Source organism: Clinocottus analis, unplaced genomic scaffold (genome assembly GCF_023055335.1).
Source record: "Clinocottus analis isolate CAN_PGR_092001 unplaced genomic scaffold, fCliAna1.0.p SCAF_3, whole genome shotgun sequence".
Lineage (NCBI taxonomy): Eukaryota > Metazoa > Chordata > Actinopteri > Perciformes > Cottidae > Clinocottus > Clinocottus analis.
This window is the reverse complement of record NW_027176042.1, coordinates 17,465,347-17,490,087: the sequence shown is the minus strand read 5'-3', so window position 1 is coordinate 17,490,087 and position 24,741 is coordinate 17,465,347. Positions and strand designations below refer to the sequence as shown.

The 24,741-nt window shown below is 39.4% G+C and overlaps 4 protein-coding genes across 8 annotated transcripts; 3 read left to right on the top strand and 1 right to left on the bottom strand.

Annotated features, from left to right (window-relative positions):
• Positions 1–2,917: 2,917 nt before the first annotated feature.
• On the top strand, positions 2,918–11,272 carry sp1 (sp1 transcription factor). 4 transcript variants are annotated; one of them, XM_068593711.1, is made up of 7 exons: positions 2,918–3,009; positions 3,675–3,748; positions 4,666–4,947; positions 5,515–6,064; positions 7,494–7,635; positions 8,569–8,759; positions 9,278–11,272. In XM_068593711.1, the coding sequence occupies exons 1-7, from the start codon at positions 3,003–3,005 to the stop codon at positions 9,565–9,567; spliced, it is 1,536 nt and encodes a 511-aa protein (XP_068449812.1). In that variant the 5' UTR covers positions 2,918–3,002; the 3' UTR covers positions 9,568–11,272. The 4 variants fall into 4 exon arrangements, with proteins under 4 accessions (XP_068449812.1, XP_068449811.1, XP_068449809.1 ...); XM_068593710.1 differs by having other exon boundaries at positions 4,666–5,710; positions 5,801–6,064; XM_068593708.1 differs by having other exon boundaries at positions 4,666–6,064.
• Positions 11,273–11,356: 84 nt separating this feature from the next.
• Positions 11,357–14,986, bottom strand: LOC137796761 (cell division cycle-associated protein 7-like). The gene is made up of 8 exons (XM_068594869.1): positions 14,652–14,986; positions 13,982–14,368; positions 13,601–13,696; positions 13,190–13,339; positions 12,825–12,968; positions 12,406–12,555; positions 11,731–11,867; positions 11,357–11,603 (listed from the first exon to the last, which is right to left on the bottom strand). Exons 1-8 carry the CDS (start codon positions 14,763–14,765, stop codon positions 11,558–11,560), a joined length of 1,224 nt encoding a protein of 407 aa, XP_068450970.1. The 5' UTR covers positions 14,766–14,986; the 3' UTR covers positions 11,357–11,557.
• A 901-nt stretch (positions 14,987–15,887) lies between these two features.
• LOC137795915 (anti-Muellerian hormone type-2 receptor-like) lies at positions 15,888–22,414 on the top strand. 2 transcript variants are annotated; one of them, XM_068593483.1, is made up of 11 exons: positions 15,888–16,011; positions 16,267–16,458; positions 16,668–16,832; positions 17,206–17,301; positions 17,843–17,946; positions 18,063–18,281; positions 18,852–18,966; positions 19,254–19,411; positions 19,536–19,692; positions 20,475–20,611; positions 20,749–22,414. In XM_068593483.1, exons 1-11 carry the CDS (start codon positions 15,981–15,983, stop codon positions 20,845–20,847), a joined length of 1,473 nt encoding a protein of 490 aa, XP_068449584.1. In that variant the 5' UTR covers positions 15,888–15,980; the 3' UTR covers positions 20,848–22,414. The 2 variants fall into 2 exon arrangements, with proteins under 2 accessions (XP_068449584.1, XP_068449583.1); XM_068593482.1 differs by having other exon boundaries at positions 20,475–20,623.
• Positions 22,012–24,741, top strand: prr13 (proline rich 13). The gene is made up of 4 exons (XM_068593488.1): positions 22,012–22,127; positions 22,846–22,919; positions 23,048–23,547; positions 24,176–24,741. The coding sequence occupies exons 2-4, from the start codon at positions 22,904–22,906 to the stop codon at positions 24,224–24,226; spliced, it is 567 nt and encodes a 188-aa protein (XP_068449589.1). The 5' UTR covers positions 22,012–22,127; positions 22,846–22,903; the 3' UTR covers positions 24,227–24,741.

The window sequence follows — 24,741 nt, the reverse complement described above, 5'->3', positions numbered from 1 at the left end:
ATATCACCAACATAAAATACCTGTTTAGTGTGTAAGTGCATGAAAAGGTGTCCGTGCGGTCAAATACAGCATATTGAAGAAGATATACTGTATTCGGTAGCTATAGAAAATGATGTAAAATGTCTTACAGTTAAGAACGGCACACATATATAAGTACATTGACAGATAGATCTATCCAAATCAAATATCAAAATTTGCAAAGGATGAATTTTACATGATTTTAAAATCCAATAGGCTCAGCTGCAGTTAGTTTACTAAACTACACAATATATGGGTGTTATATGGATTATTTAAACGGGTAAATGTTTGAAAATAGAGATGTTTGAAACTTTGTGATGATCATAAGAGTGTTTTGTATATTGCCCTAATGGCATCAACGAAATAATATGTTGCTCCATAACCAGCGAGGAAAAGGTAGCTGGTTATTAGTTGAACTGAATAGTCATGCTAAGTTTTCCAAACACATATTTTAAACAAAACAGCGAGTGAATTTGAGAGAAGAAAAGCAATTTTACCTTCATTGACGCAGGTTTCAGTTCTGTCAGCGTCGCCTTTTCTCTCGTTTCCTGTTGTCGCAGGCTGCGATATCTGAAAGTGATCTGCAGTCTTTCGCAAACTCTCAAACTGCATCCAGCCTGCTCTAGTTTCCAATGTTTGCTTCGCAGTGACAAACGAGCATCTGATCGTTTCCTCTGAGTCCTGTCAGCTGTCCTGCGCGCGCGCTGCGGATCATTACCGTCTCTGAGCTGAAGGAAGTGATCGCTTTTATTAGCGCGGGACGCAGCTACAGGAACTAAAGCGGACATATATAAATAGTCGGAAGAGGTTTATGGAAATGGCAGGGGTACATAACACAGCATAATTGATTCTAACCATTATTAGTTCTCAAAATATGACCAACAAACTAGAGTAGAGCAACAACAACATGTGTATTTATTTCCTTGGTAAAATTATGAATGTATAATCCATAAAAGACATATTCACAGCAGCTTTTTAAAATTGGCTGATTTTAGTTTTAATTTGGTTGACGTCTACCTTCAACCCATGAGAGCTTCGTAGGCTTAATGTATTAAGTTTGTATCTGATATCACGTGTTTGACACTATCTCATATTTCATTTATTTGTGTTTTCTGTAGGCTAGAACCAACTTTTCTTTTTCAACAGCAGACATTTAGAGCATATTTAATGAAAGCTATTATGGAAATAGAAGATGCATGAAGAATGTAGACTTACAGGCCCAAAGGAATTGCCAGGAGGAAAGTAAAATAATACGTTAAACGACAGTGGTACGAAGTAACTAGTGCATTTATTCAAGTACAGTTGCTTCCTTTACAATTGTGAGGTACTTTCATATACTTTACTTTATTACTATTTTATGATACTTTATACTTCTACTTCCCTATTAGACTTTTTACATCACCAGTTTAGGTTACTCAGATTCAGGGTTTTACAGTTTGACATGTCACATAGAAAAGCAACGGTGTAAATAAGAAAATGAATGATCAATAAATTACATTTTGGGCTCAGTTTCAGAGTCCAGGTATTGTGTGTGTGTGCGCGCGCGCGCGCGCTGCGTGTGTGTGTGTGTGTGTGTGTGTGTGTGTGTGTGTGTGTGTGTGTGTGTGTGTGTGTGTGTGTGTGTGTGTAAATAATAGAGAAATAATCATATCTGACTAACTGACTAACTGTAGTAATATCAGGCCTGGCCTGCGGATGGACTCCACCCTCTGTCCTGTTTACATGGGCACATGTGCTGCTGCACTGACAGCCCACTCGCACATCCCAGTAATAAAAACCCTCCTACAAGCGAGCCATTTTCTCCACCCAGCGCCTTTACAGCCAGTGTTTGCATGTGATAGGGTCTCCTCTCCTCCACCCTGGCGGACTCCTCCCGCCTCCTTGCTGTTTCCCAGCCCACAGGGCGCCACCAGGGAGTGGCCAGTGGCCACGGAGGCAAGACTTAAATACCCAATCGACCTTCCTCCTTCCCCACCTCCGTGTTCAAACCAAGACATGAGCCATTACATATTTACACTGTTGTATGATGAAACAATATCACAGAATGTGTAAAGAGAAATACCAAGAAAAAACAGATCATGTTTACTCATGGCGCCATTTAAGCGCAAAACAGATAACCCAACGTCAATCATACTCAGGGAGCCAACCTACCATGCTGGGTGCCGCCCAATTCTCCACCTTTGAGCCAATACATTGGCTCGTTGATGCCCGGTGGCAGAAATTCGCTTCTCCATTGGAGGAACGCAGCGATCCTTCGCAAGTAGCTCCCAGAGGGGTGCGCTTCTTTTGAGTAAAGTGACAGTGCGATAGTACAGTAAACCGGTTCCCAAATACATTAATATTGAGTCTTTTTACATTATTACTAAATAATAAGGTTTATAGACGTGGTTTGCTATTATGAAAAGCGGGTTTTGCTACTGTTGGTCGTTATTAGCTCGTTATCTACTGAAAACCCGTTAGTGCAGCAAATAATGTTGAATGTGGACTTTTTAATGCGATTTTACTTTAAATGCTTGATTGAAGTTACTGACGTTCTGAGCATTTGGGGCTCGGTACTTACTGCCAATAGTTTGTTTTAACTCCAGTTGGAAATGACATTGAATCACGCCAAATTAAGTGCTAAATCTAAGCCACATGACGCGATGGTGATGAGTTTACGCTGACGTGGTTACTGTTAGAGGCCTAATGACAAACTACAGTCAGTGTTGATGAGTGTGTGATGTGGTTAAAAGCTAGGAAAATCTAATCAATGAGCCTTGAGTTAATATTATTTTGGAAAACTATACCGCCATTTTTTTTAGTTAAAATAAAGTGTAAAAGCTATATTTGCTGGTCAATGTTCGAAGGAGCCAGGCTACATGGGTCCATAAATCGAGCGCACCTATCTGTCTCCTTCATAGGGAGAAGCATGTCAAGTTTGTGTGAAGTTGTGAAAAGTTGTCAACCCGAAAAAAGAGCAGAGAAACTCCTCCCGTCTTCAAATTATGAGCAGTAAGTGAACTTTTCCAACTCACTGGCATGTTGCGAACGAAGCGTTAGGTTCACAATTGGAAGTATAACTAAAGTACGTATTTTAAGTTTGTTCACCGTCGTAAGTGTGACATCGTATCATTTTCTCGCTCGCGCCTCGAGCAGTTTAAAAGTGACCAACTCGCGTTACTTAACGTTAACTGCTAATTGTCGATACTCTGCTAACAATATCTAGCCAACTCGGTTAAGTAGCGCTAGCTTGTAACTGCAACGCAACTTCTGCTCTTAATTGAAACTACATGCTTACACAATCCTTTAACTTCAGCAATTCACTTGTGCCCGCTCAGTTGTATTTTGTAGCCCAGCTGAAACAATGACGGTCTCTTGAATACTTAACGTTAGCAGTTTTACTGGACATTTCTTGTTATGTTGAGTTCATGATAGCTTAGCTGAAAGGCTAGCTGGCCTTTGCGATCACTTGTGGCTGGGATTTCCCTGCTTTTCTGTAATTGTTTTATGTTGGACTGCTTATTGAAGTTTCTTTATTTCTCTGAGGTCGACTATGCGTACAACGTCCGTGTGTTTTCACCTGGTCGTTAAACGCGACGTTAATAGTTTGATGTTCGGCTCGTTTCAAATTTTGCAACTTTCTAATAGAAGTGATCTTACTAACTCTTCTTCCGCAGATCAGCAGCAGGGTGAAATGGCCGCTGTGGAAAGCGGCGGAGGCTACAGTCAAAAGCGAAACACCAATTCACAAGTAGGTTAACCGGACTTTGTCTTGTGAGCCGAATCGGATGATTTGTCAACCGATAAACATTAAGTATACTCTCCACTCGTATACACTGCCCGTGTTGTGTATGTCCTATTGACGTTGGTTAATTTGATTCTGTCATTCATCTCTCTCGGAACTTGTACGGGTTGTTGATTTTCTCTCCCGAGCACATGTCACTGGGGTGGAGAATGGGCAGGTAAATTTCGCCCACACGGGGTGTTCCCGTCTAACCCCGGCACTTGATGTGCATTTCGCTCGGCCCATTTGGCTGGCCTTGGAGGGGGTGGCTAAAGGAGTGTGTCAGTTTATAGGGCAAAATAAAGTGTGGGAGGGAGATGGGTGGGTTTGGGGGGAGGGGAAGCCGAGCCCGCCGCTACTCTGGAAAAAATGTGGTCCCTCCCATACTCTCCCACCCTACTTCCCCTCGGACTTCTTGCTACAGCCCCTCTCTATGTGAAGTGTAATGTTATGAATGGCGTTTTGAGCGTGCGTGTTTGTGTGTGTCACTATAGCATGATTAGATTGGCATTTACAAAGACTGTCACATGATTTGTATTAGTTGTACTCCTGTTTGAATCTAAACTACATCATTTGTAACAAATCTAATTAAATGTTGAAATTAAAATTAAATCTTAATGTTTTAACTTAATTGTGCAATCATCCTGCTTGATCTGTTGTAGTTTATATCTTGCACTGCTGTTTTGTTGTTGATAAAAGTGCTCTAAAAATATTGTTAGCATGACTATAACAGTATTAATGTTTCCCTAAGTATAATAATTTGAACTGTGTCATTGAGTGAGCCTCTTTACACCTATTTTATATACTTTTTCTCACCGCTGCAGCATTAACATGTATGTGGAATATTAGGATGCATTTATAATTTCATTTTATTCTCTTTCCAGGACTCTCAGCAGCCATCTCCACTTGCCTTGTTGGCAGCCACATGTAGCCGAATTGACACCCCAGGCGAGAACGATTCCCCTGCAGACCAACAACAACAAAACCAGCAGCAACAGCTGGACCTAAACCAGGGTGTTTTCACCTCCACTGCCAACGGCTGGCAGGTTATCCCTCTTAGTGTTCAAGCAACCTCAGGCACTAACACCATCACCACCGACTCCTTAGGGGTGATGACAGCAGACCTAGGCAAAAGCAGACAGGTGCTGTCACCTTCAACAGCTATTGTGAGTACTCAGGGGCAGCAGCAGCAGCAGCAGCAGCCACAGCAATATGTAGTAACTCAGGCTCCATCAATGCAGGGGCAGCAGATGCTTACCACCATATCAGGTGTGATGCCCAACATTCAGTACCAGGTTATTCCCCAGTTTCAGACAGTAGATGGCCAGACACTGCAGTTGACACACACTCAGCAGGATTCTGCTTTATCTGCCGCTGGACAAGGCCAGCAGTTTCAGATCGTGTCATCTGCCAATGGCCAGCAAATCATAGCTGCAACCAACAGAGCTGGTGCTGCAGGAAACATCATAACGATGCCCAGTCTCCTTCAGGGAGCCATCCCCATACAAAATATAAGCTTAGGCAATGGCATGTTACAAAACCAGCCCCAGTTCCTGGCAAATATGCCTGTGTCATTAAATGGAAACATCACTTTTTTGCCTGTCAGCACTGGGACAAGCGGAGGGGGAGATTCAAATGGTGGAGGAGATACAGGGGGAAACCAACTTATACAGCAACATCCAGTGTCCAGTGGGGCAGGTTACATGACAACTGCGTCCACTGTCACTACACAGGCCGCCTCTTCATATGGAATGACGCAAACTCATAACAGCAATGGAGTGGTAACAGGGACATTCCAGCAGAACACAGCATCTTGTCTGGGTGTCCCGATACAGCCAGACAACAGAGATGGACAGCAGCCACAACAGATCCTTATCCAGCCTCCGCAAGTTATCCAAAGTGGAACATCTCTTCAGACCATACAGGCTGGTACTGTTGCAACCGCTGGGGCTCAAGTATTTGCAACTCCAACACTCAGCCAGGAAGGGCTTCAAAATCTTCAAATTATGCCCAATGCAGGCCCCATCCTCTTGCGCACTGTCGGCCCCAATGGCCAGGTGAGCTGGCAGACCATTCAGATCCAGAGTCCAACCGGACCACAGATCACGCTGGCCCAAATGCAATCTCTTCCCCAACTTGGCCAGAGTGCTAATGCCGGAGGAGTATCTGTCAACACAGTGCAGATCCCAGGCATCCAGACCATAAATCTCAACACACTTGGAGGTTCTGGGCTGCAGATGCACCAGCTGCAGACTGTTCCCATCACCATTGCTAGCTCAACAGGTCAGTCAGTAGCTTGTTTTTTAGGAATCATTGATAAAAGAGTAAAATAGTATTTTTCAAACTTTTGCATTCATAAGTATCCAATTTTAATAAAACGAAGAGTATGACTATGTACTAAACAATGCCAACCTCTTTCATGACTGTATACATGTTTCTAAATTAAATTGGTCTGTTATTTTGACTTTGCCATTTTTGTTCACATTTATTTAGTCTGTCATTAAAATAACATAGCTTTTTGATCATGTCTGCCATAAGTTTACCAACAACTATTATAATGTACAATCATGGATCATCTTGACACTAACTGTGAATTGAGAAAATGTTAGATATGTTAAATGGTCTTGAAAAATATGTTTACTTCTTTATGGACCTTTCTTCCCCCATGGACTAGAATGCAAAGTATCTTGTATCTCTGGATTTGATCTCTTTTGTGTATTTTAGTATACTGGTATTACCAGTTTAGCTGGCCCAGTGTTTCCCCAGGCTCTTTGCTGCACCGCACGAGTTTGTGTTCTTATTTTCTTGGTGACATTGCATCTCCCCAGACCATGGCCACATTACATTACAGAAGTTATGGGTTTCCCACAACTTCTGTGACATAGTAAGGGTGTAACTTGACCCCTCCCGCCGTGTAGCAATTATTATCTTGTCGATACCCTTGTCTATTTTGTTGACACCCCCTCCCATTAGCTTCATATGTTTGCTAGTCTACAATTGTGATGTTTGAGGAATCATTGGGTCTGTTTTTAGTGAATGCGATTCTATTATTATTGTTGTTGTTGTTATTATTATTATGATTATTATGATTATTATTAATAATAATAAATTATTCCCACCAGCTTCGTTCTGAAAGGAGGATACAAACATTAATTGTGTATTAGTTAGGATCTGAAGGGTTTAGGCTATTTGTTGTTTGACTTTTTTAATCTCAAGCTACTCATATTGCGAGTTATATACAAATGGTATGTTTTAGTGGGACTTACACTGCTGGAACAAACCTTTATGAACACCCTGAGTTCAGTATTTTTGTTTGATTCTTCAACAATGTTGAATATAGCCATTTTAAATGCCCTTAAATAAGTATCCAAAATTCTTGCCTCTTTGTCATTGGACATTGCTGGCAGTAGATTTGAGCAGAAATGACATGGATCTCTTGGTTGAGACCAGGAGACTTTTTTTCAACATGCATGTCTATCTGGTTTACTCTTTTGTTGCACCTGGCATTTATTTAAACAGTGAAGTTATTACATGGAAGCTTTAATCACTTTGAAGAATAGTATTGATTTGTTTGCAAGAAAGGAAAAAAACTTGATGTATGATGAGATAGTTGGTTTTTCTTAACTAGATTAATGAAATGTGTTTAAACAAAATATCTCAAACCCTTGCTATAAATGATCTAACGTGAGTATTTTCTATTCCATCATTATAGGAGAACAGGGGTTACAGACGGGTGGAGAAAGTTTGGATGATGGCACAACTATGGATGATGGGGAAATTAGCCCACTACCTCAAGGACGACGTAACCGCAGGGAAGCCTGTACCTGCCCCTTCTGTAAGGATGGAGAGGGACGGTATGTCTTTGAACTACTTTAAGTACACATGTACAGTCTACAGCCCTGCTGTAAAGTATACTCTTATGATCCATAAAATGTCCAGTTTTTTGTTGGCATTGACTTATTTTAAATTCAAACTACAAAGTATTAATTTATTTAGTGATATTTAAATTGTAATCTTTTTCATTAGATTTAGGTTTTTGTAATATAATAATATATAGGCTGATGAGCAGGAGGACAGAAAAGCAGCTGATAATACTGGGACACAAGATAGCAATATGAAAAACAAAGGAGCAGAAACACTAGGTTTATCTATTGTGTTGGCCTTAGAAGTGTAGCTACCATTGAGGTTGAAACAACAATCTGTCAAGGAATGGTTGAAAAGCCAGAGTAAATATACTTTAAGCTTATGAGCTGATTGCAGGCAGGTTTGCATGGGGATCAGAGCTGGGAGCAGATCTCACTATAGCCATTACACAGACAAAATAAACAAACCGAGAGAGAAATGCTAGGAAATTTGTTGGGAGTGTGTGTACGGCCATGACTGACAAATGTCATTAAAAACTGCTCCTCATAAGCTTTGTAAAGATACATGTTATGGTACCTAAAGTGGACACTAAGTGTTTATTTAGAAGGTGATTTGAAATGCAATGTTGACCTTCTTTTATCATGTTGTGCTGATATTGTTATTTTTATGATTATTATGATAGACCGTTATTTTTAACTCATTGATGCAAGTTTAACTCGTCATTAAAGGGATTTGTGATTTGATGTTGAAAAAACTACAGTATATCAGAACCATTGTCCCGAGCTACAAACATTGTAAAAAAACATTGTTTTTCTTCAGAGAAACAAAGTTATTTTCCAGGTGACTGTACTTGTCCTCTGTAATTAATAATCTGTCACTTTCTAACTCTGATTCATGTTTTTTTCTTGTGTTGCATCAAACAGGGACCCAACTAAAAAGAAGCAGCACATTTGTCACATCTCTGGGTGTGGGAAGATTTACGGCAAGACATCCCACCTGAGGGCCCATTTGCGTTGGCACACAGGAGAACGACCCTTTGTCTGCGGCTGGTCCTTTTGTGGCAAACGATTTACCCGTTCAGATGAGCTTCAGCGCCATAAGAGGACGCACACGGGTGAGGATTTAGTTTAGTTATTTTGACATGAGTTCAAAGACATGCTTCTTTAAAGTATTCATGGTAAAGGATTAGCATGTGTATATGTCAACATGTATTTTTCTTGTTAAAATAGTTTTCCAGGAAATCCCTTTTTTTGCCACAGTATTAAATAATTCATCAATCTATCTGGATAGTAGATTCATTTTTTAGGTTCAACATTGGATGCTTTTGTTTTGCCTTCAATCATATTAAAGACATATCTTTGGGTTTGAATGTCTGTTTAGGGCTTCAAGAAATAGCCATTTTCTGACATTTTATCAGCCAAATGATTAATTGACATATTAATTGCCAGAATAATTGATAATAAAAATAGTCTTTGCTGCTATAAGATTACTTATCCTCACATATGATCTCTTAATTTCTCCCCGAAATATCAAAACCATTATTCTATAGTGCATTAAACCTTCATAAATGTTATCAAAACCAGGTGCAGCTGTTTTTATAGTTCTTTTTTTGTATTTCTCCCTCCTTTTCAGGTGAAAAAAGATTTGTTTGCCCCGAGTGCCCTAAACGCTTCATGCGCAGCGATCACCTCTCGAAGCATATAAAAACCCACTTGAACAAGAAAGTAGTCGCCACCAGCAGCACCGCAGTCTCAACTGACGCTGGCTCCCCAACAGCAGGAACAAAAGTCGGCACAGCCAGTGACCAGCACACCATTGTGACCATGGAAACCTTATCTCCAGAGAGCATAGCCCGGTTAGCCAACAGTGGGATCAACATGATGCAAGTGGACCTTCACCAAATTAACGGTAACAGCTACTAAGGACGGTGGAGGATCAGGGAGACGGGCTTTGGTGGATGTTGCTTTCAGACATTTGGGGTTAAAAAGGGCACGTCTGACTGCAGACACAGAACCTCTCAAAGGCTTCAGACATGAGGGACGCTCGCAGATGCAACACAACGGACACTATTGAATTTAAGAACTGAGGCCAGAATAAGGATCTCCATCTTGTATTTTGATATCTGTGTTATTGAAGGGTCAGAGTTGGAAGAAAATGTTGGACGAGGGACATCATCATGGAAAATAATTTCCTCTGAATGGAAATGTCACTACACCAACATCTGTCCCACGCAGAGACTCTATATTCCCTGATGGTGCTGTTTGTAGTAACACACCCGCAGACCGGCACCATTTATGCTGAATTGGTAGCGAGTAATATACAAACTTCTTTAGTAAAGAGATGACACTAAGTCAGACTCTCACCCTCGTTTCCAGGGCTGTTTGCTCCTTGTCCCTCTTCACCTCAGGTATTTCCGTCCTTCCTCGACTGGGCTGCTGTATCAGCCTTGCCCCTCAGGCTAACTGGCCTATAATACTTAATCCACCCATTAAAAATAAGTATAACAATATTGTGCAGAAAATATTTAGTATCCTTTCTCACATTTCTGTCTAACATACCTTGATCATAGGAATAATATGAAAAGTGTTTTTAGGGTGATGCGTTGAGGAGGGCCGGAATACAAAAGGTCACGACCGGGTTAGAGCCAAAAGCACTAATCAGCGTGAGGACGTAGGTGTGTCAGGGCACTGAAATCCTGAGAATAACTCTTTAACCTCTTATGTAGGTACACACTCAAGCCATCATGCTTTGATACGTTTGTCATAGCAGAACTTTTTTGATTTTTTTTGATTTTTTATGTGTGTGTATATATATATATATTTTTGGTAAAGGCTACAGAAATTCTTAGCTTAGGCAGGATCATCTTACATGATTGCAAGAGCTTGCCTTTCAGTTGTATGAACCTCTCATGCACAATCAATCGTAATCTTATGTTATTACTTCTATCTATATATAAATATATATGTAGATTACATGTTTAAATTTAAGAGCCTTTCTGTCATAGAATAATGTATTCTATACAGTCCAGATCTTTCCCAGTACCCCCACCGCCGTGTGGTATACTCATCTTTGCCTTTTCAGTTACGTCAGTTTGTTTTCTTTTGGTGGAAAACTTTTCTTTTTCCTCTTTAGTTAAAATCGGGTCAGTCAAGTATCTTGTAATGTCCAGACAGCATAAATATGCAAGCTCAAGACCAAAGGTTCATACTCATTTTATAAGCAAAACTAGGAAGTCTTTCTTTGGTCCATGAACTTTCTATTAATTTTTACTTGTGATGCATATGTTAAAGTTCTAACTGGAAACGATCCAGCTTGAGGCAAGCACCGGACACACATCCCTTGGTTGTCCAAATAAGTTGCAAATATGTATTGGTCAATGTTTTCCTCTAAAAGACACTTCTCAATGTTGAAATTGTTTCTTTGCTTCAGAATCCTGCTTTATTTGACAAAGATAATTGTAACTTGTACGACAAATGTATGTTTCAAAGCTCTCCTTTTTGAAACTTTAGACTCAAACAAGTGCTCTTATTTTTTTCTGCCCCGTTTTAAATAAGGGATTTTATATTTTGTGTGTGTGAATATACAACTACTGCAAATGCCAACAGCTGGATTAAAATTCTGAATATACTTCGTCTCTGCTTCTTTTACATTTAGCTGACTCTTATCCAAAGACTAAAGTGCATTCAACCATGAGTGAATTCACAACACGAATCAAGAAGCAACAATTTATTCAAGAACACAAAACTAAAAAGTGCTTTAAGTGCCAACTTCTTGTGTCTCAATCTTAAAACGATAAGATTTCAAAAATAAAAAATACTTTATTCAGATAAAATCACTGATGGTTGTTTATTAGAAATAAAACTTCAGGAAAAAAAACAAACTATTGAATAATTGCTGAACCTGGTGTTAATATCACAGCTCTACATTGTTGTCCTCACTTTTCAGTTTGTTGCGGAGGCTGTAAGGAGAAAAAAAAGACATTGCAGGTGCTTTGTTAGTTCCAATACTTAAGTTCACTCAATGTGGCTAAGTCTCATACGAGAACACCAATTTATTGAATTAAATCGGGGGATGTAGTTTTCCACCTGCTGAGATAGGAGTGGACGTCAGAGAAGCCGTGGTACTGAGCGAGAGGGAACAGGATGCCAGTTGGGCAGCGGCCTTCACGCTGGCGGCAGAAGCTGCAGTTGCAAATACCACGACAGGGAGGACACTTCCACTCCTGAGGAGACAAACAAGGTTTCACACAAACTACTTGAATCGGAGAGGCAAAACATTTTTTTATTAAACTACATTGAGATGACTGCAGGGTTTCTTTGTCAAGGATGAAAACATTAACGGCAAAAAGAGACATACAAAACTCTATTTTATTAGAAAATCTTGTTTGCAAGTTCACTGTTATCCAAAGTCGCAAGAAGTTGTTGGGCTCACATTATGCCCCAGTTAATGAAGTCTGAACTAAGTTTCAATAGAGTACTTAGTATTAATCTCAGGGAGAAACTAACCATTACAGCAGTTCATCATAAAATACAAAGATAATGTGCAAAGTTAATAATCACACAATGAGGGAAAGCAAGAACAAGTTGTGCCTCTAATGAAAATATGACACAGAATATATTACTATGCCTGAATGTGAATATAAAGAGTTGTGACCCAACTCTTCCCAATGCAAACCTGAAGACTTCCTGAGAGTAAATACTGAAACAAAGTGCAAAGTGTATATTTGTGCATCTACACAGGTATAGTGTCAGCAGTCTTACCGGATCAAGCAGTGCCTTCTTGACATCCTCTCCATATCGGTTCCTCAAACACGGTCCACAGAACTGACCATGAATCCCCCGACAGTCCTCACTGCGGCAGCACGTCTTTGTGTCGACCGTTTTCTGACGGCACTGATGACATGTGGAACCCTGAAAATACAAAAAGAAACCTCAACAGATGGTGGACGGGCACACTATCATTGTTGCACTTTTCATAATCTTTCATGCAGAGGTTGAGCACCATCTATTTACTTCAGTAATGGAGAGACTGCCACCTGATTTTCCTACAAATATCTGAACTGGCTACAAAACTAACCGAATGTTGGCACAAATCTTTTAATATTAAGCATCATTTACATCTCACTGACTGAAGAACAAAAAAGAAAGAACTGCAAGTAAAAGTCCAGCTGAGAACTTACTGTGACTCTGTTATAGACTTTGTCCGTCATGTTGTCTGCAACCAGCTGAATCTCGTCCTCTGTGATGTCCTCCACGGGACGGACACAATGAGGTTTGCACTGCTTGGGCCGCGTGGCGCCACGGCGCTGTGGGGATCTGCGTACCTGGAGCACAAAGATTATTGATTATCGGGAGATACAAATAACAGGTTACAACACACAGATGAGAAAATAAAAAGACTCATCCTGTATCGCGCTCAGGTTTTGTCAATGCTTGAATACTGTTCCTCAAGAGACAATACGACAACCACAGAATAGTCACAATCCAACTGCATGTTACGTTTCTAAACATTTTGAACCAGTTCTTAATAAATAACAGAACCGACCTCCAGAAGTTCCTCCAGGCTGAGCTCCAGTTCTTCCTCCTTCGGAGTTGAGGGACTGTCTGTTCCCCCCATTGAGCGGGTTTGTCGGCGAGACGCCCGCTCCGGGTTCTTCCTAGACTCTCCTCCGGCTGCACCAGAGCGAGGTGTACGCTACAGGCGATGTGGGATAAAATCACCTCAGTTTATTTGCTTATTTAGAAATACTATTAGTCAGAACGCAACTGAATTCTGAATATAGACGAGAGGACGATAGCCACCTTGTTCGCTGATTACCGTAAGTTTTATTTTGTTGCGCATCTCGATTTCTTAGCAAAGTATGGGGATCTACATTCATGTCCCCCGTCCCTCATAATAAATATTAACTCTAACACCCCTCAAGTGTGTGAGAGACTTCTATCATTTTTAACTCACAGCACTTTTGTCTTTTGTCTTCCGTTTGCCTGCTTCTTTTTTCAAAATCCCTGCACCTCCTGGCATTTTCTGCAGGTCTGCCATCAGCTGAGCCAACTGTTAATCAGGGAGGATACAAATGATTAGACACACGGCAAATTAATTGAAATCACTTAAAACTAAAAGTATTTTTGCATTACACTAATATCACAATATTTGTAGTAATAATAATGGCTTTCTCTCCAACATGCAATGAATGTAAAGTGAGTGTGAACTTTAATTTGTGTTGGGCACCCTGTGTTCTTAGGCACAGGTTTAGGAGCCACACAAATACATTCTTACATCAGTCTCACAATTTCCATTTGGTGCACTACTGTAACTGGTTCTGTGTTTCTGTTTTACCATTGCTTTGTTGGCCTTGATGTTCATTTCTCTCTTGACCAGGAAAGAAGAAGAAACATCTTCTGCTGAATCGGATCCACACTCTTTGGAAGGAGATGGCTGGCCCACCGCCATCTCTTCATCTTCAAATTTAACATGTCTCTTCTTCTTTGCATGACTGGTCCTTCCTTCCCACTTCACCACTCTCTTTTGTATCCTCTTTTCTTCTTGCCGCCGCCCCTCCTCCTCCTCTTCGTCCTCCTCATCAGTGCACTGCTGGTTAGAGGGAGTGGAGCGGAGAGCCACCCTCAGCCTGAAGGTTTTGGCACTAGAAGATGGTTTAAACGTTGCTTCCTGCTCCTTGGCACAAAGGTCAGGATGGGCTTCATCTTCTTCTAAATTTAAATTCTGATAAAATACAATAAAGTGATTTCTCATTTGGCAAGTGATGCACATCTTACACCTTATTTTCCGGGTACAGTGATGTATCCATTATTGTCTAAACGTTTTAGAGGAAAATATAAAAAGCATAAGTCATCTTAATTTAAGTATGACACATCCATAGAGGCCAATATTCCTGATTTATAATATGACGGAACAACCAAACAAAGTGCCTTATTAACAGTGTAGGTTTATGTATATTTTTACAACCCAATAATATACAGGCCTCAATTCAAACCAAATGACTCACCTTATCGCAGTGGTCGCTTATCTCTCTGTCAGAAAAGCCATAAAATGTTCCCTCGTTTTCGGAGTCATCCACAAAAACATCGGCTAACGTTAGCTTTTTTGTGATGGCGTCCATTCCTAAAACTCCTGCCTGAAGTAAGCTAACTACACCAACACCCTTATTCTTAAAAAATATATTTAAAAAGCATAAGTGTGAAGCGTTTAACTTGATTATTACGTGATGTTAAGTAAATGTACACCATTTTATTCTTGATGACAGGGACCCAACTAGCTAGCCCCGTCCGCGCGGAGGACGTTACCTGTCCAATTAATCTGATTGAAAATACGGTGTGCGTGTTTTGTATTTCAGGGCAGCACGAATGCACAGAACGAGCCTCGAACCATGTTAAGTGTAATCACCGCCCTCAAGGGATTAGCTGGATACCAAAACATGCAGCCTTTCAGGACACAAAAATAGTCCCAGAGTAACTTTTAAATTTAGTTTAACGTTCTTAGTATATGGGTCAACATGGCGGCCTCCAAACATGTTCAGTGGCCTTTCAGGCGAATAGACCCAGGAAGCAATGTTTTATTAGCTTACAACGTTACTTAACGTTCCTTCGAAATAATTATTTGGGAAATAATAGTCATTTGGGCAGTGAATGCAGGATTGTTTTCCCGAGACGGCTGAAAGAGGAAACGGTGGGCATTTTCAGGAGTGGAAAATCTAGTTTCTACATATTTTTCCTCCACATTTAGCATTGTACATAACAAATCTTGACGTATCAGAATTTTGACAATTATTTTTGATTCAATCCGTTTTGGTGTCTTTCGTGATTTAATAAATCCAGATTTTGTCATAAAATGTCTTAATTTGTCTTTTTTTTTTTTTTTACATACACTGAGTTTTACTATTATTATATTCTTAATATTTAGGTTAGCCAGTTCTATTTCCCTTTATAACTTATAACATATTTTTTGAGGGGGCCTTAGTAAGATAAGACAAAAAGAAACAACACAATCACTGGCTGTTTACTGAGTTAGAGTGCCTCTTCCTGTGGCCCCTGAGGATTTGTACTAAACATCTTTGCTTCTTTGAGTTTACCTGTGGCCCTACAGAACTGAGGGCGCTGAAGGACAACACCCCACAGGAGAAAGCACATGAGATTCCTTAACAGTGGGAAATAATTATGTTGACAATTGGATCCTGGATTCCCACAGCCCCATTGTATGGCAGGCTCGTTATACATGCAGATGTGGCAGTGGGAGTGACATGGGAAACTCCTCTTACATTCCCAGCACTGATAATACTTCCTCGCTGCTTGCCGGTCCTGGCGCAAAGTGACTGATCATGCAGCGGAGTAGGCTGACTTTTGCTCTGGGTGAGTAATCTCTCTTTGACTCAAGCAGAAAAATTGTATTTATGAATTTCTATTTCTTTTTTTGCCTATACTTAATTCTGCATATGTAAATAAAAGCCTTAAGTGTATGCCTTGTAACTACTGTGCTGCTAAAATGGTCCTAGAAAAAGGTTATCTTTATTGAGTCATATCACCTACATCAATTAGCATTGAGGAAATGCTTGAGAAGAACAGATGATGTGATCAGCAGCTATTTGTATTTCTTCCTCCTCCCAGCATGCATCTGTATATGCATCTCCGACCAGTCTTTTCCTCAGAAGAGACGGTGTGCATTCCAGGGGACTCCGCAGAACCCCAATTTCACAACCGCTGGCAATGTGACTGGGTCAGTGCAGCTGTGTGAGAACACCCAATGCTGCGTGGGCTATTTTCTAAACATTGATGGCCGGCCAGAGGTGGATGTCCTTGGTAAGAAACCATGGTAAAATGCAGGATATCTGGACCAGTAAACCTTTGGACTAGTCTGCATGGTCTGAATTATGTTCTGTAATATTATGAGAGTCATGCACATTTTTGCTTTTAAGAATAATGTTGACTTATTTGATGTGATGTATGTTAGTCTGAAGTTAGTTTGATATTTTTTTAATTATATTGTGTTACTGCTTGTTCTGTTGCAGCTTGTGATATTACTGAAAAGTTTTGCCCAGATGCAACCTGCAAGTCACACACACGCTATAACGACCGCCTCCTTGTGTGTGTGTGCAACACAGACCTCTGCAATAGCAACACCACATGGGTCCCAGAATTGGAAGAGCCTCAACCTATCTACTCTTATTTTGTAGGTATGACCATCACAAGATTGCTCACTAATCATTGAATATCATTTGCAACCGACATAGTGATAAAATAATATCTTGACGTTATAACAGAGTGAGGTATTGTTTTATTTTCTTTACAGAACATGTAAGTGATTTAAAATACTTTTTTTTTCTTTACCTCCACCCACATATACACCACCACCACCATAAACCACCTTCTACTATGCTTTGTTTTAGAAGGTTGTTTCGTTTTTCTTCAGTTAATATTTTGGGTTTTTATCATTTTTTCCTTATGTTATATTCGGTTAATAATGAAACATGTAAAGTCATAAAAACAATTGATTGAGTCAAAAGAGTGACAACATTAACAATGTTCTCCTTCATTCTTACTTTTCAGGTAAAAATGAAGTTGCTGCAATAATTCTCGCTTTGCTTGTCTTGAGCATCCTGCTGTTCATCGCAACCAAATTGAGATGCCTATTTAAGAAGAAAAGTAAGATGTTTTTATTTTCAACCTCAACATAGAAATGCAAAAAACGTGTTTTCTGATAATGTGTTGTTATTTTATTTCTAAGAGCGCACACAGAAGAGGAGTTTCATCAGATTTAGATCAACTTAATTTTAAATTTCCCACACATTACTGCGAGTTATGGGAAAATAAAGTTAAGATTACAACTCCCGAATTATCACTTTCTGTGGTCTTAGAATTTTGTATAAAGGTAAAAAGTGTTGTACCCTCTCTGCTTCTTAGAGGATTAAAGAAAAAAAATTCTTGAGCAGTGTTTCCACAAAACTCCGATTCAGTTCTCAGGATGCCTTTGTTTGACCTTGTAACTGTTTCATTCTTACTGCTAGTCTGACCTTGGAGTTTATCTCTGCTGAAACACTCCCTTTTACCTCTGTCCTTTTGTTTGTCACTCTTCAGTCAGATTTATGTGGTTATTCAGTCAGGTTTAAAATGAATTGTGACTTTGTCAGAAGACCGTCAATGACTATGTGGTAATTACAAGACCTGTCAACTTTCATTATTCTAGAGGATAAACCGTCCTCCCTTCATGATGACAGTGTCTCACAACTGTGTTCCTGCCAAACGACTAAAACCTCTGAGCTTCACATTGATGACATTGAACTACAACATGTAAGCCCAGCTATCACATGGATTTACAGTGTGTATGGTCAGCAGTATTCAAAATCCATTTAGACGATATATTGAACCACGTGCCGTTATTTACCTGTATGTTTCTACCTTTTCAGATTGTGGGCCATGGGCATTTTGCAATTGTTTGGCAGGGGAAATACAAGGGATCCACTGTGGCAATCAAAGTTTTCCCTGCAGGCTGGAAACAGAAATTTACTGCAGAAAAGGAGGTGTATGAGCTACCACTGATGAATCATGCTGGGATTGTCCACTTTCTGGGCTCTGGGAGAAAACCGGATGGAAGCAGTTGGCTCATCATGCAATTGGCTGAATGTGTGAGTGTCAACCAGTCATTTTAATCTACAATTTCTCAGAGATCAAAAGTTATTTGAGGAAAAAGAACAGGGAACAGAAGAAAGAATCAGGGCAAAGAAGAAAAGAAAGGCATTAGGACTTAACTCTTATAAGCAATTGAATTATAAAAATGGAACCACTACTGAATCCTTCAAACGACTGTATATCAATATTTTTATTTAACAATGAAATGACAATGTGAAAGTGTCGTCGTATTGATGAACCTCTTGAGACTTATCTCCTGAATCTGCAGCTCCCTTCAGCAGACAGGCAAGAAGTTGTAAAGGGCCAGACATTTCCCTCAGAAGTCGGTAGAGTCCAAAATTAATAATAGAGAGTGCATATTGGACATTCATCAGATGGATACAAACACAGTGCCGAATGAATAACAAAGTTGCTTAAGTTTGTCTTATCAACCAAAAAGGTGGGATGAAGTTGATACATGATCACACTCATATCTTTTATTTTACACAAGCCAATGTGGAAAATGCTTTAAACTCTTAAATGTTCATGTTCTTTAACATAAATAGCTTGTGTCCCTTTGATTTCAGGGTTCTCTCCACTCATATCTGTGTAAACACACCGCCAACTGGATGTTGACACTGAAGTTGTGCCAGTCTTTATCGCAGGGACTCTCCTATCTGCACTCTGACCTTCAAAAACATGGTATTGGTCAGAATATATCTGTGGACAAACGTCTGTGTGTGTGGGTGTGGGTGTGTGCGTGTGTGTGTGCGTGTGTGTGCGCGCGCATTTTGTTGTCTACCATGTAAAAAGCATTTCTGTTTGTGTGGGCTGATGTGCACATGTGAGAGCTACAATACCAAACTTGATTAATAGTTTATGATTTGCTTAAACTATTGTTATTTCAAATAAAATGAGTTGAGTACTTCATCTATAAAGTCCACTGCAGTTGAATATCCATACAAATCAATATTGTATTTTTCTTGCAGATGTGCATAAACCTCCTGTGGCCCACAGAGATTTCAGCAGCTCCAACGTGCTTGTGAGAGCAGATGGTACCTGCATGCTGTGTGATTTTGGATGCTCAACCATCTTGCGTTCTTGTTCAGGAAACCGCAGCTGGCAGAGCCACATAACAAACATGGAGGTGAGACTTAGGCGGACCCACAACTTCTTTTGCTTATTTCACAGTACAGTGAAATCATAAGAAAAGTGAACGGTCATCTTGGTATTCTCGAAGAAGGAAAGTAAAACGTGCCGTCCATCTGCAGGGTCATGCTCAGATGGGCACGCTGCGCTACATGCCCCCTGAGGTCCTGGAAGGCTCTGTAAACCTAAGCAGCAGCCTGTGTCTCATGCAGGGGGACATCTATGCTCTGGGACTGCTGCTGTGGGAGATTTGTATGCGCTGCTCTGATTTATTCGAAGGTAAATTTCCTCAATCAGATAATCATGAAAATCTGTCAATAATTCAGGTTGGAGTCCAATTCTCTCCACCCTTAAAATTGTACTCATTGTACGTTTGAAAGAGTGATATTTAATGAGATTTATTTTTCAGCGGAAAAATGCCACGCATCATGATGATTATTCAAAACTATGTTGCATCAATCAATATTGTTGTAATCTGCTTAAATATACATCAGGTAAAATAAGTATTGAACACGTCACCATTTTTCTCAGTGAATATATTTCTAAAGGTGCTATTGATATGATATTTTCACAAGATGTTGGTAACAACCCAAGTAATCCATACATACAAAGAAACCCAAACAAATTAATTCAGAAATTAAGTTATGCATATTGGAATGGATTGGGAATGACACACGGAGAAAGTATTGAACATGCTAACTGAAATGTATTTAATACTTGGTACAAACACTTATGTTGGTTCAAAATGCCTCCTGTATGAGAAACTAGCCTCATGCATTGCCCAGGTATGATTTTGGCTCATTCTTCCACATAAACTATCTGGAAATCTGGAAGCTTTTGTGGGCTTTTAAGATTTGAAGAATATTTGTGGAAAAATGATTTGGTGTTCTTTGTATGTGATTACTCGGGTTGTTCCCGACATCTGGTGAACATAGCACCTTTACAAATATATTTACTAAGCAAAATGGTGACTTCTTCAATACTTATTTTACCCGCTGTAGGTCATCTATGTTGTGGTCCTGAATGGATGTTTAATTTCATGCAAATGTCTCCATCTGCAGGCGGTGTTGCTCCACAACATCTGTTGCCTTATGAATCTGAGCTCGGCCCCAATGCAACAAGGGACAGCCTCTGCCAGTACGTGTTTCACTTGAAAAAGAGACCCTCCATACCGAAACACTGGGAACTGCTACCACAGGTATTCTTACAGGTGCTTCTTACATAAACTTATTTTTTTTATTGGATATGCAGCACTGAAGATAAAAAAAATACTTGACAGCTCAGGACAATATTTAACATTGAATTAAGTGTCAATTGTCACATCTCAACTTTCAGGGACCTGTGCTGCATGAGCTCATGACAGATTGTTGGGACTGTGATGCGGATGCTCGACTGACTGCCGAGTGTGTTGTGGGCAGATTAGTGTCTCTTTAGTCTTGTTACTCATCATTACTCCCCCCCAGCCTCCTCCCCTTTTTTGGAAGGGGCTGAGGTTGACTGGTAATCTACATATCGGGCATTTGCACTATTCTCTTTGTGTCACCACTGTTTAGCTTTTCAGTATATTTTCATCAATTTTAAAGTAGCCCCTTATTAAAGAATGTCTTTCCCTTCCTCTTATTCATATTCTTCACTTGGACATGTTCCCATTACTCTTTCTTTTTTTTCTTCTTCGATCCTTTTAAAATTATGATAATATGGGGATTATTGTTTGTTTTTTTCAAATGATGAAAATATGTTATTCCTGTAATCGAAGCAATATGTTAGTTCGTTTGGCTAATGTTATGTGACTATGATACATGATTATGGTTTTGTATTTGAGAGACAACCCATTGCGTGAGTTGCTTTAAATACTTAAAGTAAATTTAAAAGTAAGTACTTTTTACTTTTACCTAAGTAGGATTGTTGATGTAGTACTTTTACTTTTATTTTCCTGAGTACTTGTACTTTTACTTAAGTACTAAACTTCAGTACTTGAATTCAAAACTTAGAATTAAACTTTTTTTTATAAAATATTTTATTGAAGTCAAATTGTTTGTTGTGAAAAAGGCCTCTACCTTGACCTCTGAATCTCAACCTCGGATCTAAATCGAACAAAGCCATCATTGTTGTTATTTATTCCAACTGTGTGTTCCTGCCATGACATGTTAAAATACCTGCTGTAAAAGGTCCGTTGGTACTAAAAAACATTGCACATTGATTGCTTTGTGTAGGTGAGCCACACCTTTTTTTGACAATATTTTTATTTTTGGTTTGTTTTTAAATTGTATCTGTTAAATTCAACTTGTAATAGCTGGAGAAAGCAGTGTGTTTTAAGCAGCTGCTTGCATAACTATTGATCCATGAAGTCACCGATTTATTTGTTTTCAAGTCAAGTGCGTTTGTGTGTGTGTGTGTGTGTGTGTGTGTGTGTGTGTGTGTGTGTGTGTGTGTGTGTGTGTGTGTATTATGGCCAAAACCAGGTCTGGCTCCTCCCTTTTGAAATATATTCCTCTCAATGGGAGTACACTATAATCATGTATCTTTTGTATTACAGAAACCCGTAGAGCTACTTATTTTTTTCTTTGCCATGACGTAATTGACGCGCGTAACCTTTAACAATGGGCGTGGCTTCCTGATCCATTTTCATTGCTGCCTCCGTGAAGCTCAATGCGGAAGACAAACAGGGAACACAGAATTTCTGATAAACCTCAGACCTGAAGAAAGTTTCCAAGGTAAAACTATGACATTGACCGTTTTTTATTATAAATAGCATGTATAGAACAAAACAACCAAAAACTACAGTTATCGTATCAGGAAGAGCTTTTTGATTTCTGTCATGTCACACATGTATTGTTGAGTTAACTCAAGAAAGTCTAACGTAGTTGTCAAGGCATTCGTGAGACCACACGAGTTGTGATTAGTGCATAATGTAATATGTCTGAAAAATAATTACATAATGTGTACACCGAGTATAGTTTATTGAAGTATTTTGTTTGTTGTAATAAAGTTTTAAAACAAAGCTCAGCCTCCATGAAAGTTACGTCCATTGCGTGACTGTTGTATTGACTGCATTTGACTAAAACAATAGAAAAGTTGAAACAATTCATCAGCTGATTGACATCAAAATATTTATGTTAACAATCGATTAGTTGTTTGCTGCAAAATTTTAACTCTTTGCCGAACAAAATAAGAAATACGATATTATCTGCTTGGCCATTGATACTATAAGATACAGTTCAGAAGTACAGTGTATGTACAGCCATGTTCACATAAGGTATTGGAAACAATTGAAAACTGATTTAAATATTACTCTGCCAGTACATGGATAGCAGATCTATCGATTTGGATTGAATCAACACCCACATACTAAATTATATGATAGTTAAATATGCCTTTTTGCTTGTAATGTAATTTTACAGAATCAATTATTCATTGCATTTACTTTCTCAGTGTTCCTCAGGAGTTTGAGCCCTGAAGTGTTTGACTTGTCAGGGAAAAGATCCTAACCATGTGGCCAAATCAAGGTGGGATATCATATTATACAAAACCAGCATATTATTATTATTTTCTAAGGCCTTTTGATTTAGGTGCTTTAAAAAATAATGTGTGTGTTTTTTTTGTTTTTAAAAAAAAATTTTTTAATCAATATCAGGTCCTCCCCCTCCAGTCGGCCCACCAAACCCTGCCTTCCCTCCTGGCTACAACCCTGCATATCCTGTTGCACCTCAATCAGGACTCTTTCCCCAACCTCCACATGGGCAATACCCAGCTGGGCAGTACCCTGCTGGACAATACCCAGCTGGCATGAACCCAGCCATGGGACCACATGTTCCTCCAGGGGCCATGCCTTATCCTATGGCTCCCGGTGGATATCCACTAGTCCCTCCTGCTGGTGCTCACCCAGGTCCATACCCGCACTCGCCAAAAGGGTGTCACCAAAAAGGTCATAAAGACCACAAGGGGCATAAAGACCACAAGGGCCACAAAGGGCACCACAAAGATCATCATGGAGGGTTTAATCCCATGGCTGGAGCATGTGCTGGAGGATTGGCTGGAATGGGAATGGGGATGGGGTTGGTTGGACATAAAGGCCACAAAAAGATGAAAAAGGTGAAAAAGATGAAGAAAATGAAGGGGCACAAACATGGCAAGGTGAGATACAGTTCAAAGATACGATGCGTTGTTTTACATAACTCTTCATGTAGGTGAAATGTATGCCAATATTAGATAACACATTTAAACTTTAACCTGCCTACGCCCCTCAGGCTCAGGCATCCAACTTCATGTGAGTCAGTGTTGCAAACACCAGAATAATAGAAATGCACTCATAACTCGAGTGCAAAGTGCCACACAGCTGCAGAGACAAGGTTTACTTTTTACTTAAAGTGGAACATACATATATTATCATGAAGATTGTCATGACACATCAAAACTAACAATAACCACTATTGTATTATGAAAGATGTTTCTGGCTTGTATGAGCACAGACAAAACACTCAATTATAATTATGGAAAGTAAAGCTATATGTTCTCTACAACATTTTAGTGCTGAAACTATAGATTATTTTTATTGTTGATTAATCTGTGGAAAAGTTTGTTGAATATTAAATTAATTGTTTGTTTTTTATCATGTTATAAAAAACTTTAAAATGCCCATCTCAGCTTCCCGTTGCCAAGGGGGACATCTTCAAAATGCTTCTTAAACAATTTCTGTTTGTGTTTTAAACTATATTAAAATATGAATGCGTACAACATATAATATGTCTCTTTTACCTTACAGTCCTCCAGCAGCAGTAGCAGCAGTAGCAGCAGCAGCAGCAGCAGTGACTAAGACTGAGGCCACCAAGCTTTTTCAGAAATGTTACACTACAAATGTGCAACTGTACTAATACAAATAAACACACTAAATCCATACTTATCACTTAAACCAGGACATACAGATTGAAAATAAAAGGTAGAAAAAACATTTGATATCTCGCTAGAAATGCCTAAAACATTTTCACAGCATTTTGCTGTGTTTGCATTCCATAATGTCTTCAGTTTGTTGTGTTTATGTAAAATGTTTCACTGCAATAACATTAGTGTCCAATTGGAATATCTTAAAAAGGGGCTGCAAGATTGATTTATGAGAATATTTAACATTGTGATTTACTAAAAGAAAATATGTATATTTAGCTCTCTTTTTTTGCATTCTTTTCTTAGGAAGTTTAACCATGAGATGGAGAATAACACAGATAGTGCCTTTATTTAGGCCAATTTTATGCTGCAGCATGCATAATTCTGCATTAATTTGTATCTTCATTACTTGATATAATGTATAAAGGGTCTTCAATTAAACGTCTTTAA

Excerpts from the sequence above, each read along its gene's own strand:
- LOC137796761 (XM_068594869.1), bottom strand. The coding sequence starts at position 14,765 with ATGGACGCCATCACAAAAAAGCTAACGTTAGCCGATGTTTTTGTGGAT. Across the intron at positions 13,340-13,600 it reads AGACAAAAGACAAAAGTGCT|CGTACACCTCGCTCTGGTGC; the intron begins GTGAGTTAAAAA and ends CATCGCCTGTAG. Across the intron at positions 12,556-12,824 it reads AAGTCTATAACAGAGTCACA|GGTTCCACATGTCATCAGTG; the intron begins GTAAGTTCTCAG and ends TTGTATTTTCAG.
- LOC137795915 (XM_068593482.1), top strand. The coding sequence starts at position 15,981 with ATGCAGCGGAGTAGGCTGACTTTTGCTCTGG. Across the intron at positions 16,833-17,205 it reads TATCTACTCTTATTTTGTAG|GTAAAAATGAAGTTGCTGCA; the intron begins GTATGACCATCA and ends CTTACTTTTCAG. Across the intron at positions 19,693-20,474 it reads CTGCTCTGATTTATTCGAAG|GCGGTGTTGCTCCACAACAT; the intron begins GTAAATTTCCTC and ends CTCCATCTGCAG.
- sp1 (XM_068593708.1), top strand. Across the intron at positions 6,065-7,493 it reads CACCATTGCTAGCTCAACAG|GAGAACAGGGGTTACAGACG; the intron begins GTCAGTCAGTAG and ends CCATCATTATAG. Across the intron at positions 8,760-9,277 it reads CCATAAGAGGACGCACACGG|GTGAAAAAAGATTTGTTTGC; the intron begins GTGAGGATTTAG and ends CCTCCTTTTCAG.
- prr13 (XM_068593488.1), top strand. Across the intron at positions 23,548-24,175 it reads AGGGGCACAAACATGGCAAG|TCCTCCAGCAGCAGTAGCAG; the intron begins GTGAGATACAGT and ends TTTACCTTACAG.